The sequence below is a fragment of the Triturus cristatus genome, chromosome 7, assembly GCF_964204655.1.
Source record: "Triturus cristatus chromosome 7, aTriCri1.1, whole genome shotgun sequence".
Lineage (NCBI taxonomy): Eukaryota > Metazoa > Chordata > Amphibia > Caudata > Salamandridae > Triturus > Triturus cristatus.
Window position 1 is genome coordinate 309,662,255 of NC_140590.1, and position 22,697 is coordinate 309,684,951.

A 22,697-nucleotide genomic window follows, 5' to 3' on the forward strand; every position below is an offset into this window, starting at 1 on the left:
CAACTCCGTTACTCTCATGTCCGAGAAAAGAACACAGCGCAAGTGATTAAGAAAATTAAAGTATCAATCACTTTTAGTTGTTCAGTACAGCTGATAAGAAATAGACACAGAACGGACTAGGCAAGCTCTGGTATGAAAGGAGGAGCAGCTTCCACCTTGACGTTCTGCGTGTCCAATTGAATGGAGCTCGAGGGCTTAGGTCAGCCAATCCTGACACAGTGTGTGGGAGGTAGGCGGGACGGCGACCACCAGGAAGTGATTCTAGGCAGCGTCGGTGCTGCACCCACAGCAGCAACTTCCCATTTTCTCGGAGTCGGGCAGATAAACCACCTAGAGTGCAACAGCATGTACGGTTGATAACGTTGGAGTGGAGACGCGAGAAAGGTGAGCGGCGCCGCACATCCGGGGTGCTTCTTCTGCTGAGTCTCATTTTTGTACATCCATGTGATGTGCACACTGCTCCCGTACACCTCATTGTGTAGTGCTGGCTTTGAGATAACTGAATGTGTTAGCGTGCTTGTTGCAGGGATTAATGTGAAACCTGGAGGTGACCGCCGAGGGAGAGACTATTGATTGTGTGATTTCTTTAATATGGGTTTAATCAGTTTATTATGAGTGTTTGACACACAGGTCTCTTATGTCCTGTCATAAATGAATGACCGTTTTAGTTACATGGAATCATTGTCCCAGAAAGTTTGGGAGGGACATGTGGGACAACATACCTTTTAACTGCGTTGCAGTTTAACTAGGATCGGTGTGATGCGTTCGCATCTATTCGTCCTAAAAAAACATAACCTGCATAACATGCCAGTTCGATTCAGCAACCTTTGGAATAAAGCATCCCACGAGCCCTTTGTCGCCAGTATTAGCATAGCCTTATTGCAACGTATTTACTGCTCTTGCAGAGTACCAGGTAGGTAGTGAAAGGTCTCTGACTTGCACAACTAAAACTGTCCTCCAGTTCTACTGCCAACTCTCCGAAGGGGTTCAACTGCGCTTCCGGGCTTTTACCGATTAGGAGAGAGAATTAACGAACACGCCAAGCCTTGAATATATGAAGGAGTTATCCCGAAAATAGTCGATTAACTTGTCGGTTTACTTTCATTCTTTCTTAAAGGAGTAACGATCTGAAAAAATGATATTTATGGGAATATGATAATTTTTTTTCACACTACAGGATATACCGAATCCTTCGAGACATTTTGAGCTATGTAATTTTTTTTAAAATGTTACTTTCATTAATTTGATACTATATCTTTTTTTTGTTGCTAACACGTTACTAAATGCTTTTTGGTGTGTGGAATTTCACATTACAGTTTGTGCTTTTTATTTTCCATGTCTGTAACCATGCTTATGCGAAAGAGCAAGACGCAGATGATTTAACCAGTGTTAGGGAAGGAAGACAGTATGCCCATGTGTTACAATGAATAAAATACACTATGCCAGACTTTAAAAAGATATCACAAGGTAGCTGAGTTACATAGTCTTATAAATGCATCCAGCCTTCGCATTGTTCCTCTGTATGGCGACAGAACTCCTCAGTGACTTGCAATATCCTTATGATGTATGACAGCGGCTACTTTATTCCATATATTATTTACCCACAGACAGTCGCATTGCATTGTAAACGGTAGTTAAGTAATCCCTCACATTTGTTTATGGATGTAGAACTATTTGTTGTAATTAAAAGTCTGCAAAATAGCTCATAGTTCTATAGGCAACAGCTTGAATTCCCAGGTAGGCAAACTCATGCTCCATCCTTCCAAAGTCAATTAGGTACAACTACATTGATCAACAGTAAACCGTGATTAGACCAGCAGAAGTATCATATTCAGTGCTATATAGGAAACAAGAAGCACATTATTAATATTTATGTTGTGGGCACACGGCAGGAGCCGTAAGTGTCGAATTATCAGAGAAATAGCAAACTCAGTTTTTACTACTCGCAAATCCCACTGGCACACGGCAGGAGCCTGTTGCACCGTCTTTGCCTCACAAACCACAGTTGCGGTTCATTCTCTCTTTGTTGCCTTCCCTGGTGTAATGCAGGAGCCGCATACACCGATTTGCGTAGCAGACTGCAAACGTGGTTCAGTTATTTTCTTTCCTTCTTGGAAGTGCACGACGGGAGTCGTGGACACATCCTACTCATAAGTATCCGCAGTAGCGGTGCCTTATTTATTTTACCTTGTTTCGACTGCATGGCAGGAGCCTGCAGCATCACTGCCCCTCATGTTTATTGACAGGCACAGGGCTATGATTATCTGAACCTCCCTTTTCTACCACATTCCTTAGGAGCATCGAAACTTCTGGAGAAGTCTATTCAGTATCAGTTACCTGCCGCCACTGCTTTGCCTGCCAGCGAGGCGGTGCAAACCAGGACTCCAAGCCCCAGGCTCTCTTGTAGCTTCCTGACACCACCACTGACTCCTGCATTCCGCCCCAGGAGGCGCGTCAAATACTTCAGCGGTCGGAAGAGGCTGGGCTGGGCCGGGTCGGGCCACCCTCCTGAGTTCTCCCATTGGAACAAGTGGACCTGGTATTTGGACATCGTATGGTCTGAGGTCCGTGCCTTCATCCTTTGCAGCACACGCATTTGCTCCACTGAACCACTTTTTTATGTTCTCCCTCTTGGCCCGAGTGGTTTATTATAACGCCCACCTAACTGCTGGTCCTCTGTTGTCATCTTGGAACATAAGAAGTGATCCTATATATTCTACACACAGCAATTAAGCAGAATATCCCAAATAATAAGCAGAACAAAGGGGAGAAGCAAACCTGTGCTGATAAGCGGGTGATACTTCCACAACCCATGCCCAAAGCCCATCCCACTTCTTTTGATATGATGCTACAGAGGGCAATAGGAGCGGTGGCTACTGAAATTGAACTGACTGAAAGACTGCTATCGCTAACCTCAAATTCAGCTTTTCCTCTGACATACTTGGATGCCACATATGCTCCAGTAACTCTGGCTAGTGATCTTCCCAAAGTCCATCCAGAGGGATGTGTGACCTCAGATGAATTATCCAATTCTGATTTGCATCCGAGGGTTGATCCACCAAGCCCCGTGAAAAAAGGAAAACTCAGGGGTGAAACGGAAGAAGGGTACTGAGGAAATAATGGTCACCAGTGACACTGGGGAGGGAGGAGCATCCAGTTGCCTAATGGTAGACAATGAACATCCAACATGGGTCACAAATTTAGTGGCGGACTCACAAGCTCAAGTTAGGATCATTGTGGAGGACAAGCTTAAATTGTTGCTAGAACGGGTTGATAAGTTGGCATTGCTGTTTGAGGCTCGGATAGGCAATCAAGGGGTCCCGAATGGGGGTAATGAGAATGTTGGTGGCCAGGAAGCACAGGTTGCATCTAGCACTAACAGGGTTGACTCTCCACCTGTACGAAAAAAACCCTCTGTTAATGCCTCAAATCAAGTCAATCAGTGCTCTACAAATGTAAGTAGGGCTAATTTAAACCCCCCACTAGCACATGAAAATGAGCAATGCAGGGAGCGCAGACAGTGGGAGGGTGAAGGATCCGTTCGGCGTACAGAAGCCAGTAATGAAAAGCAAGCCCAGCCATGCATTAATATTCCACCCTCCTCAACCCCATACGTTGTTGTTTTAACAGGTGTACCAGAGCTTGTGAGGGGTTATAGTGAATCACATCAGGAATTAAAAAATAAATGTATGTTCTGGCTTGCCAAACAGAGGCAATTTTCTTACAAGGATGCAGGAGAGATCCTCCTAACTCGTAGAGTTGGCTGTGTGGGTTGGAGATCACAATACAGTCTCCCTGTGCATCTTCTGATCACCTTTAGAAATCCACTGGCTGCCAGAACAATCTTAAGCAGGGACGATTTTAGACAGGAGGGGGCCATAAGGGCCTTTCCGTTGGGCTATTTTTACCCTCCGTGGAGACCCCCGCATACTAGATGGCAGAAGGGTTGGGAGGGGATATGTTGAATTGAATCAGATCTATCAACCTGTTAATTTAGATCATGAACGACCCAGGCAACTTTTTTTTAACATACCAACTTCAAATAGATATCGGGGTCTAGAGGAATTGGACTGAGTCACACTCGAAAGATACTGGTTAGAGGTATCCCATCTTCAGAGAGAGCGACGGGAGAATTGTTCACCTGGGGGAGGTCCCCGAACACAGTATGCCATGTAGGTGGACTGAGACCTGTAGGAAGTTGTGCGGCAACAGAATGAAAGAAATTGATAGGCACAACAAGGCCACATCAACTAGACTACCTCTAAATGTATCCAATGAGATTGTCCAGATGCCAGATTTGAGTGCAGTGGAGGCCTTATAAACACCATCCCCACCATCACAGGTAGCCGTTTGGATCCACCAAGGCTGCGGGTTTTATCTTGAAACGTAGCTGGACTAATGGCCAAGATGGATAATCCTGAATGGGGGGTATTTATTGAGCAATATGAGGTCTGTATGTTCCAGGAAACCTGGGCTAGGGAGGATATTTCTAAAATAGGCTACGCATCGTATAGTGTAGCTGCAACATTGGGGGGGGGGAAAGGGGAGGCCTTCAGGGGGGCTTTGCATTTGGGTTGGTGTACATCTGGGCTGTGTAGTAAAACAGATGGAGACACTCTCAAATGACATCTTATGTATTCTTCTTTATTTTCCATCTAGGATTACAATTGCTCTAATCAATGTTTACTCTAGACCGGTTAGTCGCAGTCAAGAGTCAAGGACACTTGATGGGCTAATGTCTATTATCCCTGATAATTGCCTGGTGATTCTTGGTGGGGATTTTAATTGCCAATATGAGCTCCTGAATGGAGGCAATCCCAATGAAGACTGGGATATCCCTGAGACCACTAGTCAGTTAGTAAGAGTCTGGACCCCTTTGGTGCTCCAGATGAATTCTCTTGCATTAAAACATTCACTGAGGGCACGTAATGGTAGAACAAAATCTGATTCACCGTGTGAACTCACTTTCAATAGAACTGGGCATGCATCCCTTTTTTTTTTTTTTTTAGATTATATCTTGATAGACACAAAATCCTGGCACAGGGTAGTAGATTTTAAGATTGTGCCTCGGCATGACTGCAACCACAATGCCTTGATTCTAGAGATGGTTTCGTCTTGCCCTGGGAGTGTATCTGGTCCTGCATCATCAGCTGATGATAGGTTAACCCTTACCAACTGTAGGAAGAGAGTTCGATGGGTGGACATATGTCAATCACAAGAAAAGTTATCCTCCCTATACCAAACCATCATCCCGATTATTACGATTGCGATGCAATCTGCTTTAGCTGATGACACCTCAACTGTACATCGGAAAGTAGCCTTAAACCTCACTAGACTGACAACTACTATGGCCAATTTCTTTTGCCCGAACAAAAGAATCTGGAACAATAAACAATATCGGCATTCCTGGTTTAATGAAAGTTGTCGTAAGGCCAAATTAGCTTTGATCGTTGTAATTAAGGCCATGGATAGGCCGCTAATTAAAAAAAAAAAGAGTGGCCTACAGAAATAATATGGACGAGGTCAAAAATGGGTGGGAACGAGACAAGTTGGATATTCTGAGAAGTTCAGTGAGTACTCATGATATGAGGACTTTTTGTGATGTGGTAAACACGGGCAGTTATGAGGGTAAGTCGGCCATAGAATGAATTTAGGGGTGGATGTGTGGAAGGACCACTCGAGGGTAGAGGCAGTAGATCGTAAAGTAGACCATGAGTCCTCTCCTCCACAGGTTAACTGTCCCGAGGCATACACGATCGCCTTCAAGTAAATAAATAAATACCTATCTCAAGTAAGCTTACTGCCATAAAGTATGTCAAGAAGATAAGGAGTGGCGTACCCCAAACTACTGTAGTGTGAGGTTACTAGGATATGCTGTCATGAGCTAGGGAGAGCAGATGGAGTTGTGACCGAGGCTTGGCTAAAGTTCCCACCTTCCAACCTCAGCCTATGAGAGCACTCTGGCCAGTGCTCCCTACGCAGGGTGAGCAGGAGGAATAGTCTTGCAAACATATAATGCGTTAGCCCATTTTGTTCAAGGAGGAAGCAGTGGAATATGGAAAATTAGTGTAAGCTCATAGTGGGTATATACTCACTCAGGTGAAATTCTGTCTGGGTCAGCAGCTCCAACCATCAATAGTTATTTATTAGCTAGATGCAAATATCTGACACAGCTGCACCTTTTCTTTTCATATGTAAGAGCCACACCAGGTAACTATTGACATCATCATACAAGAATGTAGTTAATAGTCTTCACTGGTATGATGCATTGGAGTTAGACAATGGACTGACGTCTCCATGTGCAAACAGAACAGCAATGCTGTTATATCTGTCATTCAGTTTAGGATGAACTCTTCCTTCTCCCCAAAAAATAGCTCCTTGATAGTCCTGTAGTGTCACCCCCTTTTCCATGGGTAGGCACTTTTCAAGCATTCAGAGGCACTGCATACGGAAGTTTAGGTTTCAGAAAAGCTGCACCTCCGCTTGAAAGACAGGCTAAAGTTTAGCAAAATCTTCTCTTTTTTTTTTTTTTTTTTTTTTTTAATCCCTTCAATTTTGTATCTTGTCATAGATAGCGAGAGTTTTTGCCATGACCAAGGACAAGGGTGCCTGGTTTTGTTTACTTGGTCTTGTGAGCTACAGGAAGGCTTGCATTTTACCGTCTATTGTGAAATGCCTGCCTTTTACTCTGTATTCTCCTAACTGAATGAGTGGGTTGGGAGCAAAAGGTGAGCTGCAGAAGTCAAAGTGCGTTCACGCTTGTGGTTGCAAAAGTTAAACTGCTGTTTCCTGAAAACTTTCTTTTTAGTTTCCAGTCCTCTAAAAAAAGATGAGGATACATCTGTAGTCTGGTTTCATCCATATATAATTTCTTGCTTTCTGTGATGAAGAAAGGGGCATGTAAAGAAGTAAAAAGTGTGGGTGAGGAACATGAGTAATATAGACAGATCGGAATTAGGAAATAAAATTGCCACCAAACTATTGCTTCCCAGAAATTACACGGAAGCACCCTCTTTGGCACACCAATATAATACCAAGTTGAAGAAACCAGCAGATGAAGTAGCCCTGCTAAAACGAATGAGTCAGAATAGCAACCCCTCCTTGCAATATTTCCTCAGAGAATTACACAAGAGGAAATATCTCGGAGCTACAGAGAGAGAATGGTGAAGAAACCAGTCTGTTCTAAACAGGCGGGCAACTAGAGACACATTTCGGGAGGGGGGGGGGGTGGGGGGACTGAAGCCCGGTGAGCCCAATGGGTGTTGCGCGCCTGGTTCTAAACCTTGCAGATCTCCGAAACTAGAGCAAAGTTTATGAAATAAATATATTTGAAGCCAAGGTGCTGCCTATCGAATCCAAGATTGTTACGGTAAACAATCGTCCATAAAAGTTTTGTTATTGTTAAAAACATATGCACTTTACCTCCCATAGTAATATTAACTGAAAAAAAATAATCTGTGAACAGCTCTTGATCTTCTTCCAGGACAAAATCAGAAAAATTGAGCTCACCAGTGCAACAGATGCCTGTTTCTTTCTCACCAGCACCCTAACGGGTAAAACATCAAAAGTGTGGTCATCATTCCAAATGATTATACGAACAGATGTGGCAAAGACACATATATATAAATAATCTTATCTTGGTGAAAGATATTGGCCCTCGCCCCATTCCCTATATCACAGATCTAATCAACTACATATGGCGATATTGTACAGAAGTGGCTTGAATACTACCTGAACAACTGCTTCCAACAGATAATTGCAAATGTACTGTCAAACCCCTATTCCATCCAACAGGGAGTTCCTCTGGAGTCAGTTCTTTCCCTGGCTTTAATGTGTACCTGGAACAACTCCTTTTCTTCTTGAACCATTAAGACCTCTCACTCCAGCTCTACGAAGATTACACTCCACTCTACATGAAAATAGTTTCTCCAGTAGACATCCCCGAACTATACAGCACCATAAAAATCCTACAATCCTGGCTGTCACATCATCATCATCATCATCACAAACTGAGCCCTAAAAATCTGAGTTTCTCCTCATCCCTCCTCCGAAATTATGCACACCATGTCAGGCCTGCGTAAATTCATCAAACACGCTCAACTGTAAGATGTAAATTCTGAACAGTGGTGCATAATCCCTCGATTTCATACTCCACAAAAACCTCCGTCTCAAGACCACTTCAGTAACCTAATCGGCTTTGCCAAATCTGACTCCTTGAAGCTGGTTAGTCCACCACACTACTTTTAAATTAGTGGTACAAGCGGTCAGGCTCTCAAATCAAATGTCAGTTTCCTACTGACTGAATACTGAAAATTTTCTGGATCCTTTTGAAGACCACCTTCCGCAATATTGCTTGCTTAATCACTATTCTACTCTCACTAAACTGGTTCCCCTTAGATTCAAGGAGTTTATTTAAACTAGTTTGCGTTGTGTACAAGGCTGTACACGAAAGCTCTCGCAGGTATATTGCTGACTAATCTAATGACAGCTGATGACTACTTAATAACATCAGCCAGCAAGTTCCCCTCATGTAACCAACAAGTTGCCTACCTCACAGGGTCCGCCCCGTCAAATACCCGAGCAATAACACATCATCAAGATAAAGAGACCACGTCCCACAGTTACTCCATTAAGTCCATATACACAGGTTTCACTTATCTTGAGACAAGTTTGTGGTTAAAAATTAATTCCTTGATTGTTCTTTAATTTTCTTCATGAAATAAATCTACGCAGCCAACACGTTTTATCCATACACCACAAGCTTCCTCCGGACTTATATTCTCAACAGATTAGCCCAAAAAACTTGCCATATTACTCACAGATCAATTCAAAGCACGTTACTTGGTGCAGTTTCTATTGGCTCTGGAAATATTCCAATACAATGTACTTCAATTCTGTACAAAATTGTGCTGTGTTCCACATACAAGTCTCACAACACCATTCCGTTAGCCGTATACTGTATTGGAATATTTGCGGCGCCAATAGAGGCTGTACCAAGTAATGTGCTTTGTATTGATCTCTGAATAATATGGCTTGGTTTTTGGTTAACTCCTTCAGTGCCCATGACGAGATGGTCTCGTCATGAACCCCGCCCGCTAATGAAGGGGCCGGCACAGGGCGGGGAAAGGGCGGGGCACTGAAGGGGTTAATCTGTTGACAATTTAATCCTTGAGTAAGCTCCTGGTGTATGGGCAAAGCATGTCGACTGTGTAGTTTTTTTTTTTTTTTATTTCATGAAGAAAATTAAAGAGCAATAAAGGAATGAATTTTTACCACATTCTTGTCTCGAGATACTTAGTCTGTGTTTCTGGATTTAATGGAGCAATTGTGGGACACTGCCACTCTATCTTGATGTTATCTTGTCAACTAACTAATCATTTTTGGCGGCTCACAGGCACTGTGGACTGCAGACTTTCTCTGCCTGGAAACTCCTAAACTCAAGAAAATAAAGATTCTCAGAAGACTTCTCTGGGAAGGGACCAAGAGTCTGGAATTCCATTTCCCCATCGATCAGAACAGTTGCCCCTTTGTCACCTTAAAAAAGATATAAAAATCCTATTATTCCAATACCACTTTCAAATAGGAACAAATTGATGATGCTCTAACTAACCGAATGCAGCAAAATGGTCTATTTCTAGACCGTGAGGCCCAAGTTATGGATTCCACTCTACAATGCCACTGCAGAGAAGGAATTTGGGCTGGTAATTGAAAGAACACTTTACTTTCCAGTAAGTAATCCTTCTCTTGTCAACCTATCTGCAACTCTTCTGCCTTTTGACTACACATAAAGTGCTCTGATATCCTTCTAGCTCTGGTTCACTCTACACAAGACTACAAATAAATGTAACTGCATATTGTGGCACAAGCTCTGCCTGTAACAATTGTGGGACCAAAAGGTGTACAACAAGCTCAAGAAAAACATGCTGGAATGAAGGACAAGTGTATTCATCGTAGCAGCAGAAAGGAACACTCAACAGTAGGTTGTGCAATTGGTTAGACGGTCACTGTTGGCTTTCTCCACCCTTCCTCTAGAGTCTAGACCCTAAGTAGCTGAGGATATCTGGCTCTCTATCTTCTTAGTGGGAACCTTGCTAGGCATATTTGCCAGGGTGCGCACACACACGCTGATGTTGAAGAGACAATCTATGGTAAGGAAAAAGGCATGTGTGCATGCACGCAATGAATGATTGAAGTCTCCCTTCCTTCCTCTTAAGTCGAAAATTTATGGACTGGAAAGCTGACCTGGCCACAAGTTAACGGATGAATAGGCAGATGGAGCAGACCTCTTCACTGCAAGGAGACACTGCTGGGAAAAATCGATATGCACCTTGCAATCTGAGAATTTCTTCCTTTCTGACGAACTAGTTACACTTACACAGCACTCTGTTAACCTGTGTGATCTTTAAACTCCGTAGAGTTAAAACAAATGTACCTTTACTTGGTATTTGAATGTCATGAATCTGGGACAAGGCCAGATGTTAGCTGGTAGAGTTCCAGGTGAGGGTAGTTTTACAGCGAGGCAGCCTTTTCCTCTGAAAGCCAAATTGAATTTGGGAGTGCCTTTAAAAAATTCCGTTTTAGCCTGGGGGATGCTAGGAGCATTGGAAGGTGTGATTCTATTAGCTACGTAAGATGTATCTAAAAGTTAGGCTGGGATTCTTAAAAGTGATCCAGGCTATGACCGAATACTGTGCACCTCCATCCTCGCTCTGGTGGTGTGGTCTCTTTCACGGAAACCACACCACCACAGATCACATCATAGAGTCCATTTAATAGCGGTGTTTTTCACCAATTGCGGTGTGTCTAAAAGTATATTAGGTAGGCCTATATAAAGAGTATTGGCATAGCCCAGGCAGGAGTTAATAGCTGCTAGCACCACCAAGGCTTTGTGCTGGAGACCCGGACAAGCTAGGATTTTCTTTAAGGAATGCTGTTGCAGAAAGCAATTTTTCGAACTACTGCTTTGGCTTGCTGTCCTGAGTCATGACTGGCTGTGCTGGCACTAACTTCTGATCACTCATAACAGACTAGAGCAATCCATTATGCCCAGGGGAGCTTGGGTAAATATGAATATGTAAAATAGTTGTTCACCAAGGGCTAATTCATCAGGAGACTGCACAATGAATAGTAAATAAATGACTGTAAACAATTAATGCTGCCTAATAAATCAGCAAACCACTGCCCCAGCCGCTGAATGTGCCGACACCAATTTGATTAGAAAAATCAATTAGTACAAATAATCATTATATCAAATAGCAAGGCGACAGAAGGAAAGTGCTTAGTGTTTTAGTGATAACCATTGAACAAAGACTTACAAATACAAATAGAATCTGTGCGTGTATGCAGTAAAACACACAACGGTGGTCTGAGTACTGGGATGTTTTTAAACCGAATGTAAATTCCACAGCTAAGACTAGGGAAATGGCAATCGAATACCAAGTTTGAGTGGTGTATTGTCGATGACGTTCAGACCTCCAGAGTTAATTAACAAGGTCTCAGGCCAAGAACAGATTGTGACACCTCTGTATGAATGAAAACAGTTGGCATTTAAAAAGAACAGCCATGGAGGATCACAGTAAGTACGACAAAAATGTATTCACCTTTTGGTCAATGGTGAGAATGAGGATTCCCAGAAATTGGGACCGACATCATTTTTGGGAAATAGTTGCAGACTGACACTCACGACCAGGTGCCAGATCAGGGCCGGATTGGGTACTCAGAGCAGCCCTGGCAATTTTGTAGGACCATCCCCGGGAATGGAAGGGATATTTCAGCACTGCTGCAAAATCGGCCCCCAGTAACAAAAAGCCCGCTACCTGCCCCCCCCCCCCCTCCACAAAACATGGGCCCCACCCGTCCAGCCTCCCAGGAAAATGCTCGATGCCTGTTGCGACCAGTCCAGCCCTGTGTAAGATAAATCCCTGAAGAGGCAACTGACAGTGACGCCTCAGGTCCTGAGTATGGTGGTTGCTTTACCTCTTACTGGTGGCAAAGCTCTGTCTCTGTCTCTCACTCTCTCTCCCCCTCTCCTTCTTCCCCTCCCGCTCTCTCTCTCTTTTCTCTCCCCCCATAGCTTGAGCCTCCCCCGAAACCGGTCCTAGGATGCTTTTTTCCAGTCCAGGGAGGATCTGGCTTGCCAGTTCGGGCTGGACTGTTCCCATGAGGCACAGGGTCAAGACTGATTTGCATATGGCTGGGTTCAAACTGGAATGGCATGGTGAGCAAAAAAACGATGGATTTAGGCCCAGGTCTCTGTACTGTGGTGAATGTATGACATTGTTCTGCATTCTGTCCATCAATAGTTCTTTTCCCCTTCCTTAGGGAGCAAAAAGGTAACAGAAATTTGAGGAAATGGCTACTCTGGGCTTCAGCTGGTGATTTTGTTTGAGATCATTTTGGGAATCCCACTACACTACAGTCGTGGAGGGGAGGCTTTCTTCCCACAACTTCCATTATAGCGACACAAATGCTGCGTTGTTTGTCTTTGCAATTGTAAGGAACAGTTGTGCTCTTCTTTCCACAGCCATTCACACCACCATTCACACCACATCTCCCTAGTTGGCAAGGCTCCTCCTGCTATAAGCAGTATGGATGGTACCACCCTAGCAAGGAAGCGGGATATACTACTATTTTTTTAAACGAAAAACATAGGATGGCAATGTCCTAATTTAGATTGTTTAGCAACATTTTCGTCTTCCTGGTAGTAAATTGGCTGAGGATGCACTAAAGAATTTTGACCTCGGGTGCACTTTTATCCTCTGGAACTGTGAACCTATGCTATACTGACCAACTGTTTGTGTCGGTTGGGGTCCAAGATGCTGGCCCATCAGTTGCTTAGGCCATTAGTACCAGATGGTTATTTATGCAACAATGTCACCATTCATGTCAGCCATTTTAATCGTATGAATTAAATTGCTATTGTAAATGACAATGCCTTTTATTTATGTGTTTTAAAAGCAACTCGTATATAAAAGACATTTTTATTTTTAACGCCAAGAGCTCAAACTCTTGCAAATGCGAGAGTGCTTTAATGTTGGCCACACCCCTTTTTAGACGCTGCTCGCGTATTCGGGTTACAGTGAGCAGCGTCTAAACAAAGGGGTGCAGCCAACATTAAAGTGAAAGCGCATATGCTGCTTTCACCCAAAAGGCAAAAAAAAAAAATTCGAAAGCTTCTTTAGCGTGGTTGCTAAAGTGAAAACGGCCGTGCTTGTAATTAAATAAGCGCCGCCGCTAAAGTGAAAGCAGACTGTGCGTATATTAAATAATCAAATAAGCGCGGCCACTATAGTTAAAGAGGACCGCGCTGTAATTTAGATTAAAGTAGTACTATTAAAACGTGTGGGTGCTGCGATGTCATGGGTGGAATAGGCGTAGAGAATTAAAGAAAATGCTGCTCATTGACTTACAAAGCAAACCATGCAACACCACCAGTAAAAGGTCCAGTCGTTATGAGGGGTAACAAATGCAGACAAGGTTATACCAAGGAGGGTCTAACGAGCTGAATAACGACTCGGAATCCAGCTTTTACGGAGGACAATGTCACAAGCCAATTAAAAATATAGGCGGAGAGTGGGCAGTGCTTCAAAGCCATACTCCACTACTGCATGCCTCGCAGCGGCCCCTGCGCTGCCCAGGCTCTACCTAAAAATGTGCGAAAAGGTGTAGAGCAAAAGGAGCTGCTCTAGAGAGCAGATATCAATGACTAATAACAGAGAACTGCAGAATCAAGTTGAGAAATTTAGAAACACACCTGTTTCCATGTGCCATTCTACTTTGTTTCTTTGTATTTATCAAAAAACCTGCTGCCATAGTCTAGTGGTTCAGCAGTTCCTAATATCAATAAACTAGTTAGGTTGAGCCCTCTAAATAGCACATCTGTCTTGTTGGGAAAGACTTTTTGAGGGCTTATCAAGAACATACAGCGGCTTGGAGCCCTCTTTTTCCTTACCGTTGGTTGGCTTTCCTGTCACTCTCTTTGCCCTCTTTTTATTTGTGTCCAACTTGTCAATGTTGTGTTTGTCTCTCCCATGGAGCAAAGTGTATTTATGATCTCCTTTGATTTGCTGACTTCTATGCTTCTACTTCTTGCTTTTCAAGCACCACTATTTTCTTTTTGTTTAAGTGAGTACATGTGTTTTCCAGCTATCTCCCTCCTGTCATTTCTTCCCTTGCACTCTGTGTTTCTCACTGTTACCTTAGTGCTTCTCCCCTACCGCTACATTTTGCACTCGCTCTCATGCCCTGCCGCTTACTTTCAGGGTGGGTGCTTCTCCCCTGCCACGCTACATTGCTCTCTTGCCTTTTGCTTCTTTTCTCCACCACCGCCCTCCATGTTGCTCCCACTAACCCACACTTTAAAAAGTGATTTTGTGCATTTTTTCTTTTTATATGCCAGTCCAACTCGGATTGGCAAATAAATAGGGGAAAAATGTGTTGGCATAATTTTGTAGGAGTGCACATGTGTGATACGCACTTACAAAATGATGCCGCCAGCTGTGTCATAGGCTTTTATCCTCCCTATTTAGACATCCTGCACAGCAAAGGGCATGCTGTACAGCATAACTAGAAACTATTCACAAAGCCAATATGTTTAAAAGGTGAGATCTAGTGGCTTGACCAATGTTTATTTTTATTTTGTTATCCTTAAATGAATGACTGAGCCAGCTCACTGGTATTTAAACCTGCGGCCTCGTGTTTCAGATGCACGCACATTGCTGCAACATTAACATTTGCCCCCTTTGTTACTTTGGTCTCTAATGCTGTAAAGATTGTACAGCTGAAATTTCGGTCCAAATAGTTTCTGCCGGGCAGGGGTAATGCTTATGTTTTTGTTTGTTTGTCCATTTGTTCCTAATTTTGGATATTTATAGAGAATGCTGCTGCTAAAGCAACCAGAGGTTCAAAAGCAAAGGTTCTAAGATTCAGCAAAGGTTCTAAGATTCAGCAAATTCACTCTGTCATAGAGCACTGAGAATCCGTCCAGTAGTACGTAAGTCGCTTGTATTATTTCGACCTCGAAGATTAATACAATATGTCTCTGTGCATAATGCAGCACCATGGAAAGTGATGCACTTTTCATTCTTTAGCTGATGGTTCTATATGAATAGGCACTGATGTAACAAACAAGCATTTGCAATGCAATAGGACTCGCATTTACGAGAGACTTATTGTATTATAACGGGAGTGTGGGCATGCAAGAAGCCACGAAGGGGAGTGGGGAGGTGCCGGGGGGGGGGAGAAGTCACGTACTGCGGGGGGTGGCGGGTGGGGAGGGGGAGACGGGGAAGGAAAATAGTCTTTGGAGTAAAGGGGCCAGTAGCCTTGGAAGGATACAAATGACAACATGGTCGTCATGAGGAGGGACTAACAAGCCTAAAACCAATCGGAAGGCAGCATTTAGAATCCAAGCCAATCACAAAAAAGGGCTGAGAGTGGGCGGAGCTTCCACAAAGCTTCCACACTATAGTGAATACTGCATGCCTCGCAAAGCGAGCAGCGCGTGCTCTGCAACGCTAGTCGAGACCTAAAAAGCAGTGGCCAAGCCCTGGCTCCAATAGGCAAGTGTATTAGATTTGCCACTGCTGTTTGCCATTCACACGCATGCATGGCTGGCACGCAGGAGGAGGCAGAATAAAAAGCAGGCAGAAAGAGCACAATTACATGCAGTCCAATGAATTGCTGAGTGAAAAATAAAACCAGCATTAACAAAGCCACTAGGTCTCGACTGTGAGACACAATGATTTATAGCCATGCTGTTCAGCGGTGCGGCTAAAGGTGATTTAAAAAAAGTGTATTTTCTAAAAATAAATCAATAAAATGTATTTTTAGCTATGTGTTTCCCCCACCCCACCTCCCTTGTCTGTCCTTCCCCACCATGGTATCCTTCTTTCCTGCCCTCCCTTGCTTCATGTTGCCTCATTTAGCAACCTACTCCACAGTTTTCGGTAACAAACTTAGGAGGGAGTGGGTTGGGGGGACGAGGTAACACAGAGGGAGGGAGAGAAGCCAGTGGAAGAGGACAGGTCAGGGAGGCCCACATGAACAACAGAGAGTGGGTGGGAAGGACAGGGGCAAGCACAGGGACAACACAACATGGGCAGGAGGGCCTCGAGCAAGCATATGGATAATGGAGGGCGGGTAGCAGGGAAAGCAAACGGACAATCGGGCAGCCAGGAGGGGCAAGGGAAGCATACAGACAAGCACACAGGCAACGGAGAGTAGGCAAGAGGGGCTGGGGAAGCACACGGACAAGCACACAGGCAACGGAGAGTAGCCAAGATGGATTGGGGAAGGACATGGACAAGCACACAGGCAACAGAGTGTAGGCAAGAGGGGCTGGGGAAGCACACGGACAAGCACAAAGGCAACGGAGAGTAGGCAAGAGGGGCTTGGGGAAGTACACGTACAATGGAGGATGGCTTCACAAGTTCTTAAACAACACTATGATTTGGAGGCACGTTTTTGACTTTGTTGTTCACCTGTATAGGTCATAATAAAATCCAAATTTATGCACCCCGACAGGAGAGTAATTTCCCTGCACAAATACAAAAAGTATTGCCCATTTGTGCAGGAAATAGCCCAATCTGGCAACACTAGAGGAAGGTTAGAACTCCTTAATTAGAACACTGTAAACAGAAATCCTACCCCCCCCCACCCCCCCAATCTCTTCCACCCTTGCCCCCCCTGGGCAGGACTAGTGCAAAAAAAGCAGTCCAATCGGGAGCAGACAGCTGAAATGGGCAATAAGGTTATCCAAAAATGAGAAAGGAACGGACCCAAAACCCACTCCAAGAACCTATTCTGTATTGGGAACAATAGGTCTGTCAACAGATAGTCAAGCCCCTTTTAACAATTGTGTTAATTTATTTTTGTGTATAAACGCAAGATTGCTATTGACTGCAGTGCCTGTATGTTGAACCCCTTGGGAAAACCGTTAATCCTCTTATATTTTTGTAAACTTAAATGGGGGTGGTGGTCTCCCTATAACAATGAAATATGGGTCTTTGTGTGTGAGACTTTCTATGCTGCTGCCTATTCTGTAACTACATTTTTTTTTTTTTTAAACTTTATTTATAAATGTATCAAGTGAACAAACAGAGCAATATCACTTGCCGGTCAGGGGTTACATAGCTCAATACCGTCCAATATGGGACACTTGCAGCCCGCCGTCGATCTATACATCCAATGTAGTTACAGACATCAAGAAACAAGGCACTCCATCAACAGGCCCCTCCGCCCAGGCCTTCCCCCTTCGCAACCTAGGCCCCCCCCAGGCTAGTGTAGTGCACAGGGTACAGACAAGCGGAGCGTGGCAGCGGACAGTGCTTGCACGGGTCGACCAGTGTGTGCGGCAGTCCCCCACCCCCACCCAGGGATCCTCTGTATGGGCTATCAGGTATCTCTGGAGAGGGGCCCATATGTCTGAGGGTCTCGAGGCTCTTGGCAACGTCTCCGCGTACCGTGTCAGTTGATCCTGGCTATACGTCAGGTCATGCAACCATTCCTTAAACTTGGGGGCCCGCCCCCTCCCCCAGCGACACGCTATTTACCCAATATTCTGTACTTTGTGTAAAGTCACACAGCTGCTTTTAGTGCTTGGACTTGTGCTTTAGGGAAGCTTGTACCGTTGATGCCCATGCTGTACCTAAGAAGAAATCAATGATACTCTCAATGTTGCATTTAGCACAAAGTGTATTTTATTACTGTTCCAAACAGCTATAGAAACACACTGCAGTGAAATTTAAAAAATGTATTTCCTTGTTTTCCAGGGTGTCTTTTGAAGGAGTTAACCGGCTTAGCATTGGTGTGTTAGATTCTGTATGCTTTCTCCTTCACGTTTTCCTCTTGTGAGCTGCAATAGCTCTCTCATTTTGGAGACTTCTGTTTAGTTTTTCTAATGACCGATTCTAATTTTATTGTTTCTTATTTTTGTCACAGTGCCATAATGTCACCTGAAGAGCTCCAGTACCTAGCCATCCTAATATCCGCCATACCAGTGGGCTTCCTCTTCAAGAATGCTAGTGAGTGTTCAGCCTGTTGCAGTTTGGGACGTTGGGGCAAGTTAGAGGATGCATGGTATATTTGTGTATGCATGCTTACCCAAGATAATGCAGTGTTGCTGGGAATATGACATCATAGTTTATTTTAAATGTGGGACAGCAGAATCCTCATTAAGGGCCTATCAATGCTAGATGTTCTGCTTTAGGAGGGAAGGGATTTTGTTGTGATCTTTTTAGCATGACTGCTGTAAGGTAGCTTCAATCTCTACAGGTATTTTCCATGCAGAGTCCATGTTCGGACCATACACATCATCATAATCCTTTATTTATGCATTGGCCCACTGGTTTCCAGTAAATTTGATACTACATATATATTGTTTTGGAAATAATGGATTGGAGATCAAGGAAAGCAGACCAGAATTTTCACTTGTTGTGTGGGTACTGTAGTTGAGCTGAATGACCTTTTATTAAAATGTTTGTAGAGTTGGAAGAAGTGTGAGACCCTTAGCACCCATTAAAATCCTTCTTGTAACCTTATAGAGCCCAAATGACTTTATAGACATTTTTCAAACAAATAAAGGATCCACATTCAGTATAAAATAGATGATTTATTTGTCTGGAATGTGTTATACTATGCACAAAGTTCAGTTTACATTCATTGTTAAACAGTTTTGTAAGAGAAAAAAACGTCTTGCATGTGTTTTGCCCGATGCCATTAAGCCCAGGGCCTTTTCAAGGCTGTCCTGGGTATATCCCAATCTCGTAAGATTTCAACAGAAGCCTTATGTGGTCTGGTCTTGGCTTCTTTGGGAAATAGTAATAGTCTGTTTTCATTTGTACAACTGTAAGTGGGACCTCATAGGTAGGACAGCAACTATTACTTCATGTCTTTGTTTTACAATATTCAGATCCTTTATTTTGGAAAATGTCAAACCTCTACTATTTTGGACTATATGGGATTGCAAAAAGGTTTTGGTTGGTGGTCTCATCTTTCTTTGATAGTGCAGATATAGCTTAAATATTTTAGAACTTGACAGTAAGGAGCCATGCATTAAAGAAAGACTAAGTCCACGTCCTAACATAGAAGGATCAGTCTGATTTTATCGGCAGGTATTGCCTCTTGTAGATCAGCAGAGTTGTACACTTGCCTCTTCTATGTGACAGCCACATCCTTCCTCAGGTACTGGTTAAATGGGAAATCATGTGATTCGCTTTTAAACCAGTTGGTCTCTGACCAGTTTATAACAAGCTCAGTGTAGATGGGAAGCATGTGGTCTTGTATACCTTGTATACGTATATCTTTTGTAACATATGAATTGGGTTTTAAGGTCTGTACTTCTAGCAATAAGGGTTTTGAACACTGAGGAACCGAAAGGCTAACACACCCTCTAAGTTTAACTACAGTGTCAAAGTTGTAAGCTTGGGATGCTGACCTCGCGCACTTGGTAGTGCACTTGATCTGGGTTCGAGTCTTGGCAGCACATTTTACGGACAAGTTGACTTAAATTAAATACAAACCGCTTATGCTCTAGTTGCATGAAAATAGTGTGCACCTTTCTGCCTACTTCCCTGTAACCTGTGTAACATATTATAAACTCTGTTAAGGCACCTTACTTCCTGATCCTGGACATGGGTTATGTGTTTACATGCTGCTGTCCACCTTCTGCATGGGTGCCCTCCTTGAGTTCTGGGCCGGGTGAACACTGGTTGCTCTCTGTATTGTGGACATATTCAGTTTTCTTTCCTACTTTTTTAATTGTTTTATTTATGGAGTTTTATATAGCGCTTACGTGACCTGTCCCGGTATTCGAGTGCTGGTCATATAGCAATCCACTCCTACAAAAGAGAAAAACAAATGACAATCGGAGGAGGAATAATCATGGAGTTACATATTTACAGTATATCATTATGTATATCAGTTCAAAGATCCTCGGGAGTCCACCCATTGCTAGCTGAAGAAGGATCACGGCTCCTAGAGAATAGATAATCGAGGGGTTTGTCCTAATTTCAGGAGTTAGTGTCCTGAATTCTGGGGGCTAGGCCGGAGACGGAGTGGTTGTAGGTTTTCATATATTCTTTTACCTTCTGTGGCTTCAATAAAAGGAATGGAGTGCTTCTTAAGTTGTGATGGCTCCCGGATAACTCAAGTATTTTGGCCAAGTATACAGGAGTATTATGGTGGAGGGCCTTGTGCATCATGCATGCAATATTTAATTAAATTCTAGCTTCATGCAGTAGCCAATTTAGATGCTTTAAGTCTGGAATCATGTGGTCTATTCTCCTAAAAGGTCTGTCAGCTGAGTTCAGTGTGGCCTCTAACAAGGCCAACTTTACTTTGGGAAGGTCAGCAAGAGTGGCACTCTTGCAATCTAATCGGGAGATGACCACAGATTGTACTGCTAATTGAAAATCCATAGGGGGCAGGCAGGGCGGGTCTGAATTTCCTTAGAATGTTAATTTGGTGACTGGCTCGTCTAATGTTTGCACTAATATGATCTTGCATATTAAGATGTTTGTCCAGAGTAATGCCTAGAGATAGAGTGGAGTCAATGTGGTGGGAGCAGTAGAGAGGTGTTTGATCCAATCTTCTACGGGGGCCGAGAGATTGTGGGGTGCGATCAAAGGGAATTCAGTTTTGAGGGTGTTGAGCATGAATTGATTGCGGTTCAGCCATTGTTGGGTTTTCAACACAGTGCAATTTGAGTATTTTGATATTTTCAGTTGAGGACATTTTCAGATACAATTGTGTATCATCAGCATAGATGTGGTAATAAATGTTTGAGTTCTTTAAAATGTCCGTAAGAGGTTCCATGAACAAGTTACATAGTGTGGGTGAGTGTGTGGAACCTTGGGGTACTCTAATTTTTATCGGTGTAATGTCAGCTAAGGAATGGTTGATTCGGGTTCGCTCAGTTCTGCTTTGAAGGAATGAAGCAAACCAGTTTAAAACTGGACCAGATAACCCCATCCTATTTACTAAGAGGTTAATCGTGTTGTCCTGTTTGACCGTATCAAACACCAATGAGAGATCAAGAAGTAGATGTAGACTGGAATCATTCTGATAAAGCACTCTCAGGACATCCTCGAAGGTATGAGTCTGAGCCGTTTCAGTGCTATGACCAGTTCTGAAACCAAATTGTTATCAATCTAGAAGTTGGAAGTGTTCAATGTGGTTGCAGAGCTGCGGATGTAAACATTTCTCCAGAAATTTTGCTAGCGTCTGGATGTTGGAGATTGGGCAAAAATTGTCAGGGGTCAGACTGGTCAGCATTAGTTTTCTTTTTTATAAACTGGGGTACCTCTCCTATCTTTAGGCTATCGGGGACCATGCCCTGAGAGAGAGAGAGATGCTTTCCTAATCTTTGTCCATAAAAGGAGTATGGAAGATCTAAGCTCTTTGACAAGTTTAGCTGGCAGAGGATCATTAAAATGGTAGAGGATTTTTTTTAAAGTCATAATTGTGAGGTTGTCAATTTCGTCAGGGATTTTGAAGGAGGACCAAGTAGTCTTATTTTTTGTAGTATATCCATTAGGAGGAGAGCTGACCAGGTACTGCACCAGGAGGAGGCTGGGCGGGTCAAGGCTGATCAAACGCTGAGAGGCTAGTTGCAATTCTAATTCAATCTTCCTTGTCTTATTGATTAATGGGTGGAGAACTATTAGGTAGTGTTGCCTTTTCTGCAGAGTAGACTGCAAATTATGCTGTTGCAGGTACAAAAGCTTGTCTCCATTTAAACTTTTTTGTTGCTTTTTTTGTTGTTGATGTACGTGGATTTTGAGCATGGTGGCTATGTCCTAGAATCAGTACTTCTCCGTTGATGCAGTCAAGTCCAGTGAATGCATACTGCTAGCAGAATAGTCATCAGTTTGACGTCTGCTATACACTTGTTGCTTTTTTGCGTTATCTCTTTTCTTGTTCTGTGTATAGGTCTTGAGTATGCATCTAAATCCCTGCATTGTGCACGTGTCGGGTCTCTGTTCTTTTGTACGTGACTTGTACTTTAATCCTGATTATACCTCTGATGTATTCATCTTGTCTTCTGCATTATACTTGTGTTCCCTTCCAGGGTTCTAGAGCCTGCCCTTTGCTATACACATGTACAGTCCTTATGCTCCATTCTATATATTTGTCTCTATTGTTTTACTTGCGTGTTCCTGTCCTTTGTTCAATGTTGTGTTTATACCTTTTTGATTTCTGCATTTTGTCCTAGCTCTTGGTCTTGCTTTTGTGTTCCTTTCTTTGTTCATGATTACATATCTCCCTGCATGTTTTCGGCCACGTGCACACAATCCTGCTTTCTTATTAATGTGTTTTCACTTTTTTTCTGCAGGTCCCTGGGTGAAGCAGGTTGGCGGGGGTGCTCTTGGTGTCCTCCTAATGCTACTAACCTGCCATATCCATATCCTTCACTCTGTTGTCTCCATACTCGGGACGTGGGTGATCCTGAGGGCCACCCCAAGGTAAGGCCCTGCATGCTTCCTCCTATCGCTCACCTCCCAATTTTTTTTTTTTATTCTTTTTATTTGCATTTTTAAACAATAAATAACAACACAACTCACTGCTGTGAACACAGGTCATATTATCTACAATACAGCCCCCCACCAGCCCACAGCAAATTATAGGGTCAGCACTGTCCACTTCAGTATGCAGGTACAGCATTCGCCAGATCTAATCGCCGCAGCTTTGTCACCACC

At 43.4% G+C, this 22,697-nt stretch overlaps 1 protein-coding gene across 1 annotated transcript in view; it reads left to right on the top strand.

Annotated features, from left to right (window-relative positions):
• The first annotated feature begins 222 nt into the window (after positions 1-222).
• MBOAT7 (membrane bound acylglycerophosphatidylinositol O-acyltransferase MBOAT7) overlaps positions 223-22,697 on the top strand; it is a 118,513-nt gene continuing 96,038 nt past the window's right edge. Inside the window, exons 1-3 of the mRNA XM_085616362.1 lie at positions 223-384; positions 17,941-18,023; positions 22,334-22,463. Of these exons, the coding sequence (XP_085472488.1) occupies positions 17,948-18,023; positions 22,334-22,463 (206 nt within the window). The 5' untranslated portion in view covers positions 223-384; positions 17,941-17,947. The remainder of the gene's footprint in view (positions 385-17,940; positions 18,024-22,333; positions 22,464-22,697) is intronic.